This window comes from Muscardinus avellanarius (assembly GCF_963383645.1).
Source record: "Muscardinus avellanarius genome assembly, chromosome: 1".
Classification (NCBI taxonomy): Eukaryota; Metazoa; Chordata; class Mammalia; order Rodentia; family Gliridae; genus Muscardinus; species Muscardinus avellanarius.
This window is the reverse complement of record NC_137786.1, coordinates 181872210-181893023: the sequence shown is the minus strand read 5'-3', so window position 1 is coordinate 181893023 and position 20814 is coordinate 181872210. Positions and strand designations below refer to the sequence as shown.

Sequence of the window (20814 nt, the reverse complement as noted above, 5' to 3'; positions counted from 1 at the left end):
CTCTACCATGTTTTTAAGTTTTTTTTTTAATTAAGTTTTTATTTTTTTAAGTTTTTATTTAAAAACAGAGTAAGTTGCCTAGGCCGCTTTGAACTTGTGATCCCCCTGCAGAAGCCTCTTGAGCTGCTGGGATTAAAGCCCCCCCCCAAGTCCTCTTGAAGGGGAGATGGGGGCGGCAGGAGGGATAAAGGGTGGGTGTGTCATTGAAAATGGACATTCCTGTATCATGCACCTGACGTGCACTATTTCAGTTTCTCAAACCAGACATTTGAAGTAGGAGGTTATTGTTTGCATAACTGCAAATTAGGAAACTGAGATTCAGAGAAGTTATATGAATTGTTCAAGGTCACAGAGCTGATGACAGAAAGGCTGAGTCAGGTTTCAAATCCACAGTCTTTTTTTTGGGGGGGGATAGCACTGGGGATTAAATCCAGGGGCATTCTACCTCTGAGCTATACCCCCAGCCCTATTTTTTATTCTTTATTTTGAAACAGGGTCTCACTAAGTAGCTGAGGTTGGCCTTGAAACTGTGATCCTCCTTGTCTCAGCCTCCCAAGTACTTGGGATTACAAGCATGCGCCACCATGTCCGGCTTCAGATCCAGTTTAACCCGAAGTCTGGGCTCTGAAACAGGCCACCATGCTTAGGGGTCACTCACCCCACCCAATACACCCTGCTTCTTTAGGTTACTGCCCTATCCTGCTTCCAGCAGGGAAGAAAGAGGCCCATTTCTCTGCAGCAGATCTGAGTGATGTGGAGAGGGTGTACTGTCCTCCCTGCTGCTAACCCTCTCTCTCTGCACACAGGCTGGTGTGAGTGGAGGGAGACATCGTGGGTCGCCATGGCAAAGAGGGAAGACAGCCCTGGCCCCGAGGTACAGCCGATGGACAAGCAGTTCCTGGTGTGCAGCATCTGCCTGGATCGATACCGGTGCCCTAAGGTTCTGCCTTGCCTGCATACCTTCTGTGAAAGGTGAGGGGGCCTGTGTGCCAGATGGATGAAGACCTTGTGGGCAACCTCGAGAGAGAAGCGGTGTGTGTGTGTGATAGGCGAGGGAGGTGTGCACGCACCAGAGGGAAGCCAGTGAATCTCAACCCACGGGGAATAAAGGTTTGGGTGCAAGAACATTTAAGAGGACCGAAAGCTCCTAACACTGGGCCAGGGTCCCTGCCCAGATCAGGGAAGTATCGCAGCCTTCAGTATCCCCAGAGGAATCAGACGCTGCTGAGACTCTACCCGCTCAGACCCCAGCAGCGTTTGTGGCTCATGAGGAGATATTTGAAGTGAGGTCTGTCTTTCCCTGCCCTTTGTCATTGTCATGCTCAGGCCCTGAGTGAAAGGCAGCCTTTAGGCTTCTATCTATCACTTGTTCATCGGATATTTATTTATTGAGCAACTACTATGTGCAGACCATGTCCCAGCATTGAGTATGCAGTGAGGAACAAAAACAGATATGATCGTGACTCTGAGGGAGCCCGTAGTATAGTAGCTGGGCATGGTGGCACATACCTATAATCCCAGCCGGTGAGGAGGCTGAGGCAGGAGGATCGCATGTTTGAAGACAGCCTAGGACACTTAGGGAGACCCTGTCTCAGAATACAAAATTAAATGGACTGGGGATGTAGCTCCGTAGTAGAGTGTCTAATAGTAACAAGTCCCTGGGTTTCATCACTGCTACTTAAAAAAGCCTGTAGTATATAGTGAAGAAGAAAGATAGTAGTCAAATAATTATATAGCCAGGTTATAAGTAAATATAAAATCACATACTTACAGCTGGACAAGGTGGTGCATGCCTGTAATCTTGGACTTGGGAGGATCGCAAATTCAAGGCCAACCTCAGCAACTTATACCCTTAGCAACTTTGCAAGACTCTGTTTCAAAATAAAAAATATAATAGGGCTTGGAGTGAAGCTCAGAGATAGAAAGCCCCTGAGTTCAATTTCTAGTACCACCAGATAAATAGGATGGATACATAGATAGATATATAGAGGTAGAGCTGAGGGTGTAGCTCAGAAGTAGAATGCCCCTGGGTTCAATCCCCAGTTCAACTACATAAATAAATACATAAGTATAAAATTGCACACTTAGTTCAGTGTTACATATATAATGGCAAGCTATGATTCCAACTAAGCTAAACTATGATGTAGGATCTACCATGGTTTGAAAATCGGCTTCCCCGAGGTGCGATCCTGAGGGTGAACAGGAGGAGTTACCTAGGTACAGGGAACAGGGAGAGCATTTTAGGCAGAAAGGAGACCACAAAAAGGCCATGCAGGCTGGGCGTGGTGGCACACGCTTGTAATCCCAGCATTTGGGAGGCTGAAACAGGAGGATCACAGTTCGCAGACAGCCTCAGCTACTTAGTGAGGCCCCTTGTAACTCAGTGAGACCCTGTTTCCAAATAAAGAATAAAAAATAGGGCTGGGGGTGTAGCCTGGTGGTAGAATGCTCCTGGGTTCCACCCACAGACCTGCAAACAAAGAAACAAACAAAACAAAACAAAAAAACACATGCAGCCTGAAAGAAGGTTGTTGGGTAAGAGGGTCTAGAAGCCTCTCCAGCTCCACTGTCACAGAGGAGAGTGACAGAAAGCTAGAGGAGGAAGTGGAGGCCAGTGGGTTCATTAGGGAATGCCACCTTTATCCTGAAAGCTCATGAAGCCTTTGCAAGTTTTTATGTACATCACATCTGTATTTTGACCGTATTCTCTCTCTGGCCCTCATCCCTCAGGACTCTGCCTTGCATGTCTTGGTCCCTGGGTCCTTCTCGTCATCATCTCCGTCCAAACCTTCCCCCGTTTCCTGCCTCTGCTGAAACCTGGCTCTGCCCCAGGGCACTGCTTCCCACCCAGCCCTCTCTTTGGAAGTCCAGTGCTTTCTCCCCTTCATCAGCAGGAAGCCATCTTGGCTTTCCTGCTCATTAAGTTCTTCCATCAACCTGGGGATTTCATCACCCACTTTAGCCTCTCAGTTCTCGACTGCTTCTCTGTTCCACCTCAGTGATGCTCTCTTCCATACATAGCCTCAGTCCTCCCCTTACCTGGAATACACCACTCTACTTCTGGCTCCCATTGCCCCCTGCCATTATGCCACCATGGACTCTGCAGGAGGCCTGGCCCCCGCTCCTGCTCCCTGCCCGCCTGGTCTTTCCTGCCCATCCTGGCTCCTGTGGCTGGTCATCTGCCTAGCGCCATACTGTCCTCTTGCTCCATTGGCCTTTGCTAAACCCATGACATAGAAGCTATAAACCCAGAGCCATAATGGGACATCTCTGCATTTTCTCCTATGTCCAGATCACTGAGTCCTGGAGAATATCAGTGTCTGAGAAATAATAATAACAATAACCGCAATGTATTGATTGCTTTCTGTTTGCTAGGAACTTTCTAAGTGATTTATATGTATTGAGTTACTTAATATTCACAACAAATACTGTATTATTCCTATTTGTGTTCATAGGGAGGGGTTTTGGGGATTGAACCCAGGAGTGTTCTACCTCTGAGCTTATATTCCCAGCCCTTTTTGTGATGTGTGTGTGTGTGTGTGTGTGTGTGTGTGTGTGTGTGTGTAATTCAACCCAGGGGTCAGGGGTATTCTACCTTTAAGCTACTCCACCAGCCTTATTTTATTTATTCTGAGACAGGATCTCACCAAGTCTCCCAGGCTGACTTTAAACGTGCAACTCTTCTGCCTCAACATCCCAAGTATCATCCCCCTTTTAGAAAGGAGGAATGGAAGGCTCAGGGTTACAAAATAATTAAGAACTATGCCCAAGGTTACACAGTATATAAGTAGCTGAGCTCTGAATCCAGGTTTGAGTGTAGAGTTTTTATTATTATTACTGTTGTTATTGTTATTTGCAGTGCTGGCAATTGAACCCAGGGGCATTTTACATCCAAGCTATACTTGCAGCCCTATTCTTTATTCTTTATTGAAACAGGATCTTACTAAGTTGTGGGGGCTTCACTAAGTAGCTAAGGCTGGTCAAGAATCCTCAATCCTCCTGTTTTAGCCTCCCACACACTGGTATTACAAGCTTGTGCCACCAAATCCATCTTGCTGTTATTTTTATTATTAATTTAACCTAGGGACATTCTGCCTCCAAGTTACCAGTCAGTTCTTTTTATTTTTTATTTTGAAACAGGTCTCTCTAAGTAGCTGAGGGTCTCTTAAGTTGCTGAGGCTGGCTTTGAATTTACTTTCCTCATGTCTCAGCCTCCCAAGACTGGAATTATGGATGAGCACCACCACACCTTCATTCTTAAGTAGAACTCATTTATTTGTCCCTTAGTCCCTGCTCTCAAAGGGCTTATGCTCTAGTGGTCAGTAAAAGATAGTAAGCAGGTCAGACATGGTGGTGCACCTGTAATCCCAGCACTGGGGAAGCTGAGACAGACAGGAGGATCGCAGGTTTGAGGACAGCCTTAGCAATTTAGTGAGACTCTTAGCAACCTAGTGAGATATGTTTCAAAATAAAAAATAGAAAGGTCTGAGGGTAGAGCTCAGAAGTAGAATATCCCTGGGTTGAATTCCTAATACTAACACACACACACACACACACACACACACACACACACACACACACGTGCCAAAAAGCAAATAAATAAACAAAAGAGTTGCAGCTTCTGCTAAATGTTTTACAGTAAACAGAGTGTGTGGTGGTGATGGGGAGGGGTGTTGAAGACTGTTCTGTATAGTCACCAGGGAAGGCTTCCTTGAGGTGACATTTGACCTGAGTCCTGAGGATGTGAAGAGACAGATATGTGTGAGTTATTGTGGGCAACAGAAAAATCTGTGCAGGGGTGCAGGGGCCATGAGAAAGAAGTAAACCAGACATGTGCTGAAACCAGCAAAGAAGCCAGCATGTGACTGAGTGAGGAGGTAACTAGGAGGTGATGGAATTAGGGTCAGGACAGTTTATGGGAACATTTGTTAGTTTTAGGAAAGTAGATTTTATTCTAAGTGCAAAGAGGAATTATTGGAGGACTTTTTTCTTTCTATTTTTTCTTTTTCTTTTTCTTTTTGGTGGTACTGGGGTTCCTGGAAACCCTTCTACCTCTGGGCTACACCCCCAGACCTATTTTATATTTTTATTTGGAAACAGGGTCTCTTAAGCCAACACGGCTGACTTCGAACCTGTGCGATCCTCCTGTCTCCGCCTCCCAAGCGCAGGGATTTACAAGCGTGCGCCACCACGCCCGGCGGACTTTTTATTTTCTTAATCAAGAAATAATATGATGTAAATTATATATTGGTGGAGAATGGATTACAGAGAAGCAAGAGCATAAACAAGAGACCAGTTAGCCAGATAGGGGAAAAGTTACAGGGTGTTTTGCAGGAGTAATGGTAGCATCAGTGAGCTGGGAAGAGAGCTGCAGGGAATGAGAGGTGGTGGTTACAATGAGTAGCAGAAAGCATTGCTGGGGTGAGGAGGTCAGGAAATTAAGAAACCACCGTGCTGCTGGTCATCTTGAAGACGTCAGAGCCACTGAGGACAATGGCAGAACTTGTGTATGCATTGGGGGTGCATAATAGAATAGAGTGAGTCAGGAGAAAGACTTGAGCATTGTCAGCGGAGACAATGATGAGGAAGGGTGGTATAGACAAGGCAGGCGCTTCAAAGGACCTGAAGACAAATAGAATGTTCCAGCTGGGAGGAGGGGGCTCTACCCCACCTTCTGGCCCTCAGGAATGTGGAGTATGAGACAGAAACCACTCTCTACTTGAGAGGACCACAGGGAAAAGTAGGTCACAAATAAGTCAATATTTGCGAAGCACTTAAAATCATGCCTGGAATGTAGTATGTGCTAAATGTTATTTTTTTAAAAAATATATATATATATGGGGAACATTAAGAAGAGAGACTGAGGGTATAGACAGTTTACAGGCACTGATCTTCCTTCTACACATCTGTGGTCTCCAAACAAAGCTGCCTTCAGTCCTAACTTCTGTGTCTAGTAAGCATCCTCCCTCGAGTGACTAATCCCAGCTGCCACCTTCTACCCACCCCTCCCTGTGGCCGTCTCTGCGGCTGATCTTGAGGCCAGTTAGGCGTCCTCTACTTGACTTTATCTCTGCCTTACATGCAGAGGCAAAGTCTCCTTCCCCCTTTCTTTCCATCAGAAGATGGGGTCCACTTCTCCCTTTTAGGCCAGCCCAGTCCCATCCACAAGACTTTGTCTTGTTTTCTAATCCTGTCTACCGCTCCCTCTCTAGCAGCTCCTTCCTTAGTTATAAACAGCACAGACATAGAAAGATTCTCTGATTCTTTGTCCTCCTGACCTTCTCCAGTGCCGTCCAGTCTCTCAGTGCCCTTTCTTTGACTCAGTGTCCCAGCCTCCCCTTCAATCTTTTTTTTCTTTTCTTTTCTTTTTTTTTTTTTTTTTTTTTTTTTTTTTTTTGGTGGTACTTGGGGTGGAACCCAGAGGCTTTCTACCTCCAGGCTATACTCCCAGACCTATTTTATATTTTATTTGGAAACAGGGTCTCACTAAGTTGCTGAGAGCCTCACTAAGTAGCTGAGGCTGGCTTCGAACCTGCGTGATCCTCCTGTCTCAGCCTCCCAAGCGCGGGGATTACAAGCGTGCGCCACCACGCCCGGCTTCTCCCCTTCAATCTTAAACTTGTGTCAGTCAAACTTTTCTTCCCCCACCACTCCCTTCACTTTTTTTTTGTTGTTGTTATGGAGAAAAGTATCCTTGCGTTTTTGCCAAATTCCATCCTCACCCTGCCTGGCTCCTCAGCTGCCTCCCACCCTGGCTACTCTCCTTTCCTTTCTGCTGACTCCATTCACTTTGCCATGCTAACCCTGTTGCTCCTCCAGCCTCCCTGCCCACCCTCTCTCTGCCGTTCTTGTTAGTGTTTGCTAAAGGCTCAGTTCCTCCCTCTTATCACCGTCTACCCCTTCTTGGCTGATCTCCTCATCTCCCTGGGTAACCGAGGCTGTCTCCATGTCGATGGCACCCCTACCTCTATTTCTAACCTGCCTTCTCCCCAGCAGTCTACTGGTCCCCTCTCCCTAGATGTTCTACCACTGCAGCAGAGCCAACCGGGAAAAGGCTGGCCTTCCCTGTACGCCAGTCCTCTTTCTTTGTTCCTCACCGCTATCTACTCAGGCACCCGAGCTAGGAAGTTGGAAGCCAATCAAGCCTCATCTCTCTCACTCCCTGTGCCTGACTAGACAGTGCTTCTCGTCTGCTGAAATCTGCTGAAATACTTCTGCAATTTGTTCCCACATGTGGTCTATATTGCCACTGCCAAGACCCAGGTCTTCCTCACCCCTTCCTTGCCTGGACTATTTTAAGAGTATAATGGCCAGGCATGGTGGCGCATGCTTGTAATCCCCACACTTGGGAGGCGGAGACAGGAGGATCGCGCAGGTTCGAAGCCAGCCTCACTCGGTGGCTTAAGAGAGCCTGTTTCCAAATAAAAATATAAAAATAGGTCTGGGAGTGTAGCCCAGAGGTAGAAGGGCTTCCAGGAACCCCAGTACCACCAAAAAAAAAAAAAAAAGGTCTGGGAGTGTAGCCCAGAAGTAGAAGGGTTTCCAGGAACCTCAGTACCAAAAAAAAAAAAAAAAAAAAAAAAAAAAAAAAAAGAGAGTATAATGATGCCAGGCATGATGGCACACACTTGTAATCCCAGCATTTGGCATTTGGGAAGCTAAGACAGGAGGATCATGGTTCACAGACAGCCTCAGCTACTTAGTGAGGCCCTCTGCAACTCAGTGAGACCCTGTTTCAAAATAAAGAATAATAAAAACAAAAAATTATAGGGCTAGGAGTTTAGCTCTGAGATAGAATGTCCCTAGGTTTCATTCCCAGTACTTAAAAAAAAAGTCTAATAGTTACTGGTTAAGCACATGCTTTGCTTATTTATTTGTCATCTGTTTATTTATGGAACTAGGGGTTGAGCCTAGGGGCATTCTACCTCTAAGCTACACGCCCAGCCATATTGTTCTTTGAAACAGAGCTTCACTAAGTTACTGAAGCTCTTACTACGTTGCTGAGGCTGGTCTTGAACCTATGATCCTCCTATCCCAGCCTTCCAAGTACTGAGACTTTGTTACTTTGGATCACTTGCCCTTTCTAAGCTTGTGGTACATGCTTGTAATCCCAGATAAGGAATAAAATCAGGCTGGGGGTGTAGCTTGGAGGTAGAATACCTCTGGGTTCAATTCCTAGTACCAAATCAATCAGTCAGTCAATCAATTAATGCAGGCTCTAGCATTCACCAGCTTTGTTATCATGGACCACTTGCCCTTTCTGAGTCTGTTCACATAAAATGAATAAACAGCACCTGGCACACAGGTGCTTAATAAGCTGTGACTAGATGCTGGTGGCGCTGCTCTCATTCCCTTCAGACTCACCCTCCATGTGGGGTGAAGAGGAGCACGGTAAAATGTAAACCCAGCCGTACCACCCTCCTGTGGCTCCCTCTTGCTGCCTGGATTAATGTCTAAGCTCCTTGGCATCCCTCATCATTCCTGCCTTGGACTTTGTTTTCAACCACTTCATACTGCTTCTCTTTCCCCACTCAATGTGCTGATTTTCTCCCTCCCAGCTCCTTACAGTACTCGGGATTGAACCCAGTACCTTTTTATTTTTTATTTTGAAGCAAGGTCTTGCTAGGTTGCTGAGAGTTCTGCTAAGGTGCTGAAACTAGCCATGAACCTGTGAACTCTTGCCTCAGCCTCCCAAGTACTAGGATTTATGGGCATGTACCAGCACGCCAACTGTGCTGAACCTTGATACTTTCTGTATCTGGACCACCATTCTTCCTCTCCCAAACCTTTTTGTGCTCCAGCTAACAGTTACTTATCTGTGAAGACTTTGGTTACATCTCCTCTGAAACCTTCCCTGGCTACCTTCTCTGCCCATCTGAGCCAGATACATTTCCTCATGACCATGTCTGCTATGTTCTCTATAGTCACGATAAGTAATACCAACAACCTACCTTAAGGAACACTTTTGTGAGTCAGCCATTGTACCTTTAATCCTCTTCAAATGTGAGCGAGTCCTTTACATTAATCTTCTAATAGACCCTGTGAAGTCTACGCTGTCTCCATCCTACAAAGGAAGAGTCCCTGGCTCATAAAAGTTAAGTTGTCAGGGGTCACACAGTATAATAGGTCATTGCCCTGGGAGTTAAACTCAGGCAGCCTAGATCCAGGACCTATGCCCTCAACCATTACGCCATTTACTTCTTTATTGCCGAGAGTAGGCAGGCAGTCAGTAAACAGTTAACAAGTTAAAGGAGGGCGGGGAGGCTGGAGACTAGTTGTACATTTCTTTGAGGTATTGTGAACACCTGTGAAAGGTGACCCTGTGTTTGTGCAAAGCATGAGGAATGCAGGTCTGTCTGCTCTGACAAAGGCCAGGGATGAATTTGTTTAGTCACAGGAGGACTTTCATGCCTGCTGGCAGATGAAGCGTATGTGTGTTAAATGCAACGGAATGACATACCTGTGCGGAGGGCTGCAGCACCTCTGGGAGGTGAAGGTCGTGGTGCTCATGCTGTCCCCTTCTCTTGACTCCCCCTCCCTGGCCAGATGCCTCCAGAACTACATCCCTGCCCAGAGCCTGACGCTGTCCTGTCCGGTGTGCCGGCAGACGTCCATCCTCCCGGAGCAGGGTGTCTCAGCACTGCAGAACAACTTCTTCATCAGCAGCCTCATGGAAGCCATGCAGCAGGCGCCTGACGGAGCCCACGACCCCGAGGACCCCCATCCCCTCAGCGCAGTGGCTGGCCGCCCTCTCTCCTGCCCCAACCATGAAGGCAAGGTGGGCCCAAGCGAGGCCCAGTGAGGCCAGGACTTGGGGTGGGAGGAGGAGGAGAGGCAGGGCGGTGGGGCGTGGTGGCTGTGGGCCAGGGCATTTCTCTGGATGAGTGGTCCAGGTAGGGGGTGCACTTGGAAGGTGAAGGGCGGGGAGGGCAGGTGCGGAGGGAAAGGGGCAAGGAAGCACGGGGTCTGGCCGTTGCCTCACCGGAGTCTTTGCGCCGCCAGACGATGGAGTTCTACTGCGAGGCCTGTGAGACTGCCATGTGCGGCGAGTGCCGCGCGGGGGAGCACCGGGAGCACGGCACGGTGCTGCTGCGCGACGTGGTGGAGCAGCACAAGGCCGCCCTGCAGCGCCAGCTCGAGGCTGTGCGCGGACGGTAGGCACTGGCCGGGACCCGGAAGGGACTGGGAAGGGCGAAATGCAAGCCTTCAGGACGGCTCAATCAAGGGCTCTCCCCCAGGGCAGCAGTTAGTGTGCTCAGGGAGAAGGGATAGTTTGGTGAGGGCGCCCTTATGAGATGTGTCTCCCCCTCAGCTTGCCACAGCTGTCTGCGGCTATCGCCTTAGTGGGGGGCATCAGCCAGCAGCTGCAGGAGCGCAAGGCGGAAGCCCTGGCCCAGATCAGCGCAGCCTTCGAGGACCTGGAGCAAGCGCTGCAGCAGCGCAAGCAGGCCTTGGTCAGCGACCTGGAGTCTATCTGTGGGGCCAAGCAGAAGGTGCGTCTGCTCACCCTCCCCAACCATCCCCACCTTCCTGGGGTAGCACCTCCCTTGCCCCAGCCTCTATTTTCTGTCTCCTTGGCCATGACCCCTATCATTCTTGTCCTACAAGTTCATCAGTACTCACAGACTCTCTGTGCCATCCAGAGTCCTCTGTGCACACCCACCCCACCCGTCTCACCCCCTCAGGTGTTGCAGACCCAGTTAGACACACTGCGCCAGGGTCAGGAACACATCGGCAGTAGCTGCAGCTTCGCGGAGCAGGCTCTGCGCCTGGGTTCGGCGCCCGAGGTGCTGCTGGTGCGCAAGCACATGCGAGAGAGGCTGGCGGCCCTGGCGGCTCAGGCCTTCCCAGAGCGGCCGCACGAGAACGCACAGCTGGAACTGGTCCTTGAGGTGGACGGGCTGCGGCGGTCGGTGCTCAATCTGGGCGCGCTGCTCACCACCAGCGCCACGGCACACGAGACCGTGGCCACGGGCGAGGGCCTGCGCCAGGCGCTGGTGGGCCAGCCCGCCTCGCTCACGGTCACGACCAAAGACAAAGATGGGCGCCTGGTGCGCACAGGCAGCGCCGAGCTGCACGCAGAGATCACCGGCGCGGACGGCACGCGCCTCCCGGTGCCCGTGGTGGACCACAAGAACGGCACGTACGAGCTGGTGTACACGGCGCGTGCCGAAGGCGAGCTGCTCCTCTCGGTGCTGCTCTACGGACAGCCGGTGCGCGGCAGCCCCTTTCGCGTGCGTGCGCTGCGTCCCGGGGACCTGCCGCCTTCCCCAGACGACGTGAAGCGTCGGGTCAAGTCCCCTGGCGGCCCGGGCAGCCATGTGCGCCAGAAGGCGGTGCGCAGGCCCAGCTCCATGTACAGCACAGGAGGCAAACGGAAGGAAAACCCGATTGAGGATGAGCTGGTCTTCCGCGTCGGTACAGATGGCCGCGGGCGGGGGGGTGGGGGGTGGGGGGGGGGAGTCCTACCGGACCTCAGAGTGAATGCTTTTGCCATTCCTGCCCCACAGGCAGTCGTGGAAGGGAGAAGGGCGAGTTCACCAATTTACAGGGTGTGTCGGCAGCTAGCAGTGGCCGCATTGTGGTAGCCGACAGCAACAACCAGTGTATCCAGGTAAGCGCCCGTACTGCTCTCCCCAGCACCAAGGAGGGTTCTCAAGCTACGGCCTCCTGAGAAACAGGAGTGTACAGATTGCCTCCCGAAACACGACACTCTACAGATAGCAGCATTCCTTTTAAAGAGCAATGAATCAAAGCACCACCCACTCTCACAGGCCACACCAGTAACCAGGGCTTTTAGTCCCCAGGCAGGGTTTTCTGTGCGCACAGCCTCTACCTCAACTCGGGCTAGGTCAGCTTCAGGCCTCCCAGGACCTGGCTCATGCCTCCGAACCCCTGGCCTCTTCTTGAGCCTCCAGCCGGCTGGCTTACTCTCCCCTTTTCTCCTACTGGTCAGGATGCAGGCCTGCTTTTCACTATCTTGCAACATTCCAGCGAGGCTCCAGAATGCACGTTATCTGCCTGGAGTCTCTGCCGTCGTCTGCTTGGCTAGACAGTTCAGGGGGGGTAACTTGACCAAAGGGGTGCCTTGCACGGGCTAGAACGTGCAGTGCAGCTTCACAGTGGCCCTGCCCCTGCCCTCCTCAGTACCTCACAGCTGGTTAAGAGATGTACATAAGTCTTTAGTGCGCTATGAACTTTTCAAAACCAGGAACTACAGCTTTTTTTCCTCTCTCTTTTCCTGGTAGTAAGCCCATCGCCTAGTACACTGGGCAGTAACGCTGCAGACCGTGTAGCAGTCGAAAGCTCAGGAGCTGAAACCAGACACCTGGGCTTGAATCCTAACTCTGCTGTGTTCTAACATGTCATGTGACCCCTTTGAGCTGTCTTAACTCATGTGTAAAATTAGGAAAAGCATACCACAGGGTTGCTGGGAGTATTAAGTGATGTCATGCACGGTACCTGACACCTAGTGAACCTTCTAATGTTAGCTGTTGTTAAAAATATTGTCCAGGTGGAGGCAATAGACAAAGTGAAGAGGTGGGAAAGTGCCAGAGGGGGCTGCTCAGGGAGCCGGAAGGATCCCAACAGAGCTGCAAGTAGATGAGTGTTAGGAACTGGGGGTAGCTGGGGTCAGATTGCAAGTGGTTTGGGGGATGATACTGTGGCATTTTGATTTTATACTGTAGGGAATTGTTTCTAACCACCATGTACTTCAGTTCTTGGAAACATTTTTATTGGGTAGTAAAACTTTGCCCTGGAGATTGTTACCTCACCACACCTACACATTTAAATTTCCTGACCCTGCCTGAGTACCTTTGTCATGGATCCAGCTCTGCCAAGATCTTTTATTTACCTCGGTGATAGCTTCTCCTTGGCCCCTGCTTTCCACCCAGCAGGATAAAGGTGTGAGGAACTCCTTTGTGGCCAAATCCTCAGTCATGTCCAGCTCCCTTTACCCCCCACCTCCTTAATCTAAGGGCAGAGGAATGGGGAAGCCGAGTGCAGCACGGAAGGCGCTGTGGCTGAGCCTGAGTGGGGAGGTTGGGTGGCTGGGTGCTGGGGCTCTGCTCAGGCACACCCTCCAACTCCTCTCCTTCCCTTGGGCCAGGGATTCTTCCTGGCACAAAAGCTGAGGTTAGGGACTGCTTCCCTGTTGTGCACAGAGAAAGGGATGCTGCTTTGTCCTGCCTGATGAGGAGCAGCGCTCGTCCATTGTTTTGGGATGAGAAATTGAGAGGAAAGGCCTGATGCAGCCCCCTCTCTCTTCCAAACACCTGCTGCTCCTATGGTCGCCCTCCTCCTTGCTTGTACTCCCACCTTCACCCTAGTGCCATAGCTGCTGGGGTCCTGGAGCTCAGATTCCAGGGCTAAGTTTTTGTTCCTTGTTCTAGGGCTGGTAGGGGCTGGGATCCAGGATGGGTGTGATTCCCCCCCCCCCACACCTTTGTTTGCAACACTCGGGGCCTTTGTGAGCTTTTCCTCCTTCAGACCCTTCCGTGAGAATGTGAGACAAATCCCCTCACTGAATGGAACCACAGTGACAGAGCAGGAAATACACTGTGATTCTGAGTGAAGACTTGGCTTTATATGTATTATGTTCCTGTACCATTGTCCTATTCTAAAAAAAATGTATCAGCTCTTCCATGAAAGTGTCCTCCTTCCTTTCAGGCAGACGGTTAATCACATTCTTCTCTGACTTGCCTTTTGCTGTAGCAGTTTCGTACTTGACTGGAATCATTGGTTTGTTCTATTGTTGCCCTGCTTTTTTATTTTTGTCTGGTTTTGCTTTGTTTTCTTTGTTTCTGTCTCCCACTTAGATCCCCAGTGTCAGGGATTTACTTATTATTACCATGGTATAGGACCAAACTAGGGCATCAGCAGGTTCTAGATATTAGAGAAGCTAATATGACAGGTTTTTTGAGGGGGGCAGTACTGGGGATGGAACCCAGGGGCATTCTACCTCTGAGCGACACCCCCAGCCCTATTTTTTAATTCTTTATTTTGAAACAGCCTCTCACTGAGTTGCAAAGGGCCTCACTAAGTAATAGCTGAGGCTGTTCTCAAACCATAATATGACAGATCCTAATGAGTGGTCAGATGTCAGGGAAGACGGTGGGCTCAAGAATAGCAGGGCTTGGTGTGCTGGGTGGTGCTGCCTTTCAGGATCAGGCCTGGGTGTAAGCTGATGAGTTCGCTCTCGCGCATACTGAGTGTGAGGTAACTGCAGCACTCGGGGGGAGATGTCCAGTTTAGGTCTGAGACCAAGCTGAGAATTCATTTGTTCATTGAATACTGTATGCGAGAGGCTATACCAGTGCTGAAAAATGCAGCAGCAAATGAAACAGATGCAGTCCCTGCCCTGTGCCATCTTGCATCCTCAGATAGGGACTCAGATAATGAACAGTTAATTAACCACAAAATGATAGCACTGTAAAGCATATGTCATGAGGGACCTACCTTTACATGTGTATATTGATTCGAGGAGGGTTGATTATTAAAGGCTCTCTGAAGAAGTAACCTGGGAGTTCTGCGAATCCAGTGATGAATAAGAGTTGGCCAGGTGTAAGGGTGGTGTGAGATGGGATGGAAAGAACAAGACCTGGCAGAGCCTCATCAGACCAAGCCTGAACCTGAGCTGCTCAGGCCACAGTGGGGGGATGCACCACCTCCCTGCTCTCCTGGTGGTACCTTTTAGTTCCCCTCACTTCTATTCTTTTTTTTTTGGTGGTACTGGGGTTCCTGGAAACCCTTCTACCTCTGGGCTACACTCCCAGACCTATTTTTTATATATATTTTTATTTGGAAACAGGGTCTCTTAAGCCAGCACGGCTGGCTTTGAACCTGCGCGATCCTCCTGTCTCCGCCTCCCAAGCGTGGGGATTACAAGCGTGCGCCACTACGCCCGGCCCCCTCACTTCTATTCCTTAGCCCAGGACCTCCCTTCTAGTATTAAAAAGTGCTGTCCTGATACAGAGGGCCAGTGCTGAACCCAGGTGCTCTGCTGCTGGCCAGGTGAGGCCTGGATGGAAGGACCACATCGGGAGGAGTTATGTCTGTTGGTGGCACCAGCTAAAATAGCCCTGTAGAACTGGGCGTGGTGACACATGTCTATAACTCGAGGCCAGCCTCAGCAACCGAGCCGGCTCCTCAGCAATCTGATGAGACCCTGTTTCAAAAGAAAAACTAAAATAGGGCTAGGAGTATAGCCTGGAAATAGAATACCCCTGGATTCAATTCCCAGTATTACCAAAAAGACAGACAATCCAGGCCTGTAGGCCTAAGACATGGGCCTAGAGCTAGGTGTGGGAGCCCAGCCTATCAAGGCGGGAGGGAGGAGATCTGGATCACAGAACAAGGCCAAGGCTGAGAGCTTAAATTCTCCTAAGCGGCACCGGGCTCCGATTCATCTTGTGTCCCCAGAGGCTGTAACAAAGCAGAGTATAGGAGACTTAGGCAGTGAGTAATGTTTGGGCTGGGAAGGAGAAGCCAGAAGGCTCAGTGTAAGAGGGAAGGATGAAAGAAGGTGCTTCTAGAACAGAGAGAGATGGGTGGTTAAGGTGGAAAAGGCAGAAGAGAAACTGACAGGTTCCTCTTGCCCAGGAGGAGGGGTACCTCGGCAGCCCCATCCAGAATGGACTAATCCTTGTATACTTTCTTCTCTCTCACCTGCCCCTTTCCAGTCTGCTAAGTCCCAATGAGTCTTCCTCCTATATATCTACTTCCCTTAGTCCGTTTCCTTGATCCAAGCCATGACCATTTCTTGTCTGGACTCCCGCAGCAGCCTCCGGCTGGCTGGCTGGCTTCCGTCTCAACTCCTCCTCATAGCCAGAGTGCTCTTTTGGTCCCCTCCCTTTTATTAGTCTAGTACATCCCTTCTCATGTTGAAATGTGCTGCCCTGACACAGAGGACCCTTTCAGGACCCCGTGCTCTGCTGGTTGGCCAGGTGAGGCCTTGATGGAAGGTCTGCATTGGGAGAAAGTAGTGTCTGCTGGTAGCACCAATTAAAACAGCCCTGTAGGCCTAAGACATTGGTGTGGGACTGGCCGTCACTCCAGTCTTGTCACTCCCCTGCCTAGAAATTTTCAGTGACTCCTCATTTTACCTAGGATAAGACCTAATCCTATTGGTCACCAGGCTGCTCCCCACAGTCCAGGCACATAGGACAGGGCCTTGAGCAGGGCTCCTATTGGACTCTGCCTTTCAAGCTCCTCACTCTCAATGGGCTGATTGCATCCTTACATTAGCTCAGACATAGCCTTCTCTTGATGCCTTTCCTCACCATCCCTGACCTTTTTCTTATTGTCACAATCCCTTCACACCTGTGCCGCACATCCCTGAGGTATGCCACACTCAATTCCTCTGCCCCTGCCCAGCGTGGCATCAATGGGTGCTTGTTGAATGGCTGAATGAATGGGGGTCTCTTCCCTCAGGACCCTTCTCCCTTCCCCCTGTGCCCACGGTGTTTCCCCTCCTCCCTGCTCCCTCCCTTGTTCCTCTGCTCCAGGTTTTCTCCAATGAGGGCCAGTTCAAGTTCCGTTTCGGGGTCCGAGGGCGCTCACCCGGGCAGCTGCAGCGCCCCACAGGTGTGGCAGTGGACACCAATGGAGACATCATTGTGGCCGACTATGACAACCGTTGGGTCAGCATCTTCTCCCCTGAAGGCAAGTTCAAGGTGAGGCCTGCTGCTGCTATCCTCGGTACCCCTGGTGACCAGCTCAGTTGGCCTCACTAGTGCCTCCTGGTGCTCAGGGCTGCAGGCGGTCCAGTCCTGCCTCCACCTGCTCTCTGGTCTATCCCCAACCCTAGGTTCTGTTTTGATGTCCAGCCTAGAATGCCTTTCCCACTAGTCAGGATAAATCCCTCATGGTATCCCCTATCTCCAGACCAAGATTGGAGCTGGCCGCCTCATGGGTCCCAAGGGAGTGGCTGTAGACCGGAATGGACATATAATTGTGGTCGACAACAAGTCCTGCTGCGTCTTCACCTTCCAGCCCAACGGCAAGCTGGTTGGACGTTTTGGAGGCCGTGGGGCCACTGACCGCCACTTTGCAGGTATGGGAGGACAACTCTAAGACTAATTCGGATACCCCAGACTCAGAAAACTCCCTGGATATCCTGCCTCTAAAGACCCCCTTCTCCTGTATCATGGCCCCTCAGTCTGTCTCCTCCCCAGAGACCCTGTTGCTTTCCTGGCACCCTGACAGGATCATTCCAGCTGTTCTTTCCTGTCCACTCGTTATCTCAGCTCAATCCCTAAGGACCTCCTTCTCCTTTCAGGGCCCCATTTCGTGGCTGTGAACAACAAGAATGAGATTGTAGTTACAGATTTCCATAACCATTCGGTGAAGGTCAGTGTCCTCCCTCCCTCCATGACCGCTGTCCCAATGTCCTTTCCTCTTCTACAAGACCCCTTTCTCCTTCATCTCCTTTTTCCCCTCTTGGAATCATTCATTGAAACAATAAACATTTATGGCATGGCTACTTGGTCCCAGGCACTATGCTAGAAGCTGGGGATACAGCGATGAACAAAGCAAGCATTTCCCATGTCTTCTTGGTCATAGTCTAGTAGAGAAGAGGAGACCAAGAAGTGACAGTATGATGCGGTGGAGTCTGTGACGTGGAGGTCCGGGGGACAGTGGGAGACAGAGCAAAGCATTTGATTCAAGGGAGATCTGAGGCGCAGTGGGAAAGGGGAGTGTTGGGAGGCACTGGTGCAAGAGGAGCCAGTACTGGGAGGTGGCACCCTTATGGGATGTTCAAGAAACCACACATAGTTCAGGCTGGGCTTGAGAAGTGAGCTGGTGCAAGGCGAGGGTGAGGCCCCTGTGCCCTGCCAAGGAGCATGCATGCTGTCTTCCCAAGAGCTATGGAGACCTGGAAGGATTGCAGGCAGGGGAGTGGTACAATCCTGTGTGTCTTAGAAAGATCATTGTGGCTCAGGTTAGACCAGAAGGCAGGAAGATGGGTCTTTTGCAGTGGTCCAGATGAGAGATGATGAGAACCAGATCATGATGAAGACAGGGCAGGATAGGTATATGGTACAGATTTGAGAGAGGCACTGAGACAGTGTCATGGGTTGTGCTATCTGATTGGCTTTTGAGTGGAGAAGGTAGATTTGAGAAGGATTCCTGCCAGCTGGGTGGTACCAGTTGTTGAGATAGAGAACTCTGGGAATAGCTGATTTCCCAAGCAAGATATGCCATTGGATTTTATATGCCTATCACTTATGCATATCACTGGAGATGTCCAAGAGGCATTAGGGTACGTGGATGCAAATCCTGGGAAGAAAATGAGCTGTAGCTGCAGACCGGGGAGTCCTCAGCCCTGGAGTTTCACCTTGTCCTCCTCCAAGGGCCTGCCCTCTGCCCGAGGCCAGGACCCCAGTCCCTAGCCCCTTCCCCCACCAGGTGTACAGTGCCGATGGAGAGTTCCTCTTCAAGTTTGGTTCCCACGGTGAAGGCAATGGGCAGTTCAATGCCCCCACTGGAGTAGCTGTGGACTCCAACGGGAACATCATCGTGGCCGACTGGGGCAACAGCCGCATCCAGGTGAGTGAGGCCAGGGAGAGCCCGTGTGTGGAGCAGGAGGCTTCTTACCGTGCCCCTTGGACCCCTGCCTGCCCGACCTCACCTTCCCTCCACTCTCCACTGTTTCCCAGGTATTCGACAGTTCTGGATCCTTCCTGTCCTATATCAACACATCTGCAGAGCCGCTGTACGGCCCACAGGGCTTGGCACTGACCTCGGATGGCCACGTGGTGGTGGCTGATGCTGGCAACCACTGCTTTAAGGCCTATCGCTACCTCCAGTAGCTGCACAGGGGCCCTGCCTGGCTTTTGGAGGGACGGACACAGGGGTGATTGGACAAGAGGGTCTGGCTGGGAGGTGGGCCAGACCTGGCAGCACTGAATGTGGGCTGTGGGCGTGGGTACGCCCCGTGCCCTCCCTTTCCTCCCCAACCCCACGGTTGCACTTTATTTATTCGGTTCTTGCTTTGGTGACTGGGTGGGCCTGGACCGTGGTCCCGAGGATGTGTGCAGAGCTTCACCCTACCCCCTTTACACACCTCCCCTCTCCCCTCAGTCTGCTCTCAGCCCCCCCAGCCTGGGGCCAGAACAGCCTCTTACTCCAGGACAGAAGTCCCTCTGGTTGTCTCCTTACCACCCCATATACACTGACAGAGACAGCAATACCCTACCCCCATATGAAATAAACATCTTCACCAAGATGCTTTTGTTGGGTTCTTGGGGAGTGCAGCTATAAGGGGATGGGGTGTTGGGACTCCCTCTGGACTAGAAGGTGGGCATCCAGGAGGGCAGGGGACCAGCTTCATTAGCAGGTCCTGGTGTTTTAAGAACTCAGGAGAGGAGAGCAAGGGAGGGTTAACCCCTGGCACCCTGAGCCACCTGCCAATTCCTCATCTCTGTTCATCTCCTACAGAAAGAGGCAAGTCTTTTGCCCCTCTGACCTGAGGCTGGGAAGGAGCAGGAGCAGAGTCTTGCCTAGACACAGCCAACAGCTGCAGGGAGAACCGTTTCTGGGTTTGAAAGCAATCTTTGAAGCCCTGGCCTGGTCTAACGACTTGAGGCTAGCCCTGGTGGAAGCTGAGGGTAGCAGACTCCTGGCCAATTTTTAAACACAGTCCTGAGCCCCAAAGCCCTGACCTGTCCCCTTGCTGTCTACTCCAAGGTTACTTTCCTTTCCCCACAGTGGAATGGGGGTCATTGTACCCCTCTGAGCTCTAGTCTGCCAGATTGACTGTCAGTTCCAAAGATAATTGAGATAACCAGTATTCCGTGACCTGGGAGGTAGGGACTCGCAATTATCCTTCTCTACAAAAGACTAAAGCTCAGAGCATAGCAGATTATGCCAGGGAAAAGACTTCTCAAAATGAGTTCACTCAGTTCTTCCTAGATCCAGCCACAGTGAGCACACTTTCTTTTCAGTTGACCTTGGGCCAAGTAATTGTAAGTGGTACTTGGCAGTAGAAGCCATGCCTTGACTCGGCCTATATCCTAAATGATCTTCGAAGACTTGCAGGTCAGTGCAAAGCCTTGGCTGGGACAGGTCAGAAAGTTCCTTTGTGTTCCTGCATGGGCTCACCCTTGTTGTCCAGTGGTCTTAGGTTCATATATTCATTCAGCAAGTATGTTCTGAACACTTACTGCTCAGCACCATTGGTCACAAAGTGATGGGCCCTGGGAATAGATAGAAATGGTCCCCGTCCTTATGGAGCAGAGTTCAGTGGGGAAGTTAGACAAGAATGCAATGCCAGGAACTGAATGTTTAGTGACAGTTTGAGTTCAGGCTGTGAAGGAGGTGGCTAGCATACAATGACAGAGAACACAGTTTTAAATCAGTGGACAAGGAAGGCCCCTGTCAGCCAGCAACTTGCAAGTTCTTAGGGTGTGGGTAAGAAACTATCCATGTCAAAAAGAGACAGAGATTTCCAGACAAGGGAGGTGCAGGTGCAAAGGTGTGGAGAATGGAGATCTCAGTGTGCTTGGAGATGTGAGAAGAGGCCAGGGGGAGTACCAAAGAGGGTTGAGGAGGAAGAAAGGAACATTTGTAGAGTTAGAAAAATGTTTTTGGCTGGGGGCAGTGGCACATGCCTGTAACCTCAGTTACTTGGGAGGCTAAGGCAGGAGGATATCAAGTTTGAAGCCAGCCAATTTAGCAAGGCCCTATCTCAAAATAAAAAAGGGCCAAGGAAAGCCAGACATGGTGGTATATACTTGATGGGGCTGTAGTTTGGAGGTAGAATACCCCTGAGTTACACACACACACACACACACACACACACACACCACA

At 50.6% G+C, this 20814-nt stretch overlaps 1 protein-coding gene across 2 annotated transcripts; it reads left to right on the top strand.

The window, feature by feature from the left end:
* Nucleotides 1-841: 841 nt before the first annotated feature.
* TRIM3 (tripartite motif containing 3) lies at nucleotides 842-18815 on the top strand (the record flags this gene model as incomplete). 2 transcript variants are annotated; one of them, XM_080710409.1, is made up of 11 exons in its annotated part: nucleotides 842-972; nucleotides 9547-9778; nucleotides 10003-10154; nucleotides 10313-10493; nucleotides 10686-11418; nucleotides 11511-11614; nucleotides 16509-16676; nucleotides 16888-17056; nucleotides 17282-17352; nucleotides 18412-18552; nucleotides 18663-18815. In XM_080710409.1, the coding sequence occupies 11 exons, from the start codon at nucleotides 842-844 to the stop codon at nucleotides 18813-18815; spliced, it is 2235 nt and encodes a 744-aa protein (XP_080566535.1). The 2 variants fall into 2 exon arrangements, with proteins under 2 accessions (XP_080566535.1, XP_080566534.1); XM_080710408.1 differs by having other exon boundaries at nucleotides 9988-10154.
* Nucleotides 18816-20814: the final 1999 nt, after the last annotated feature.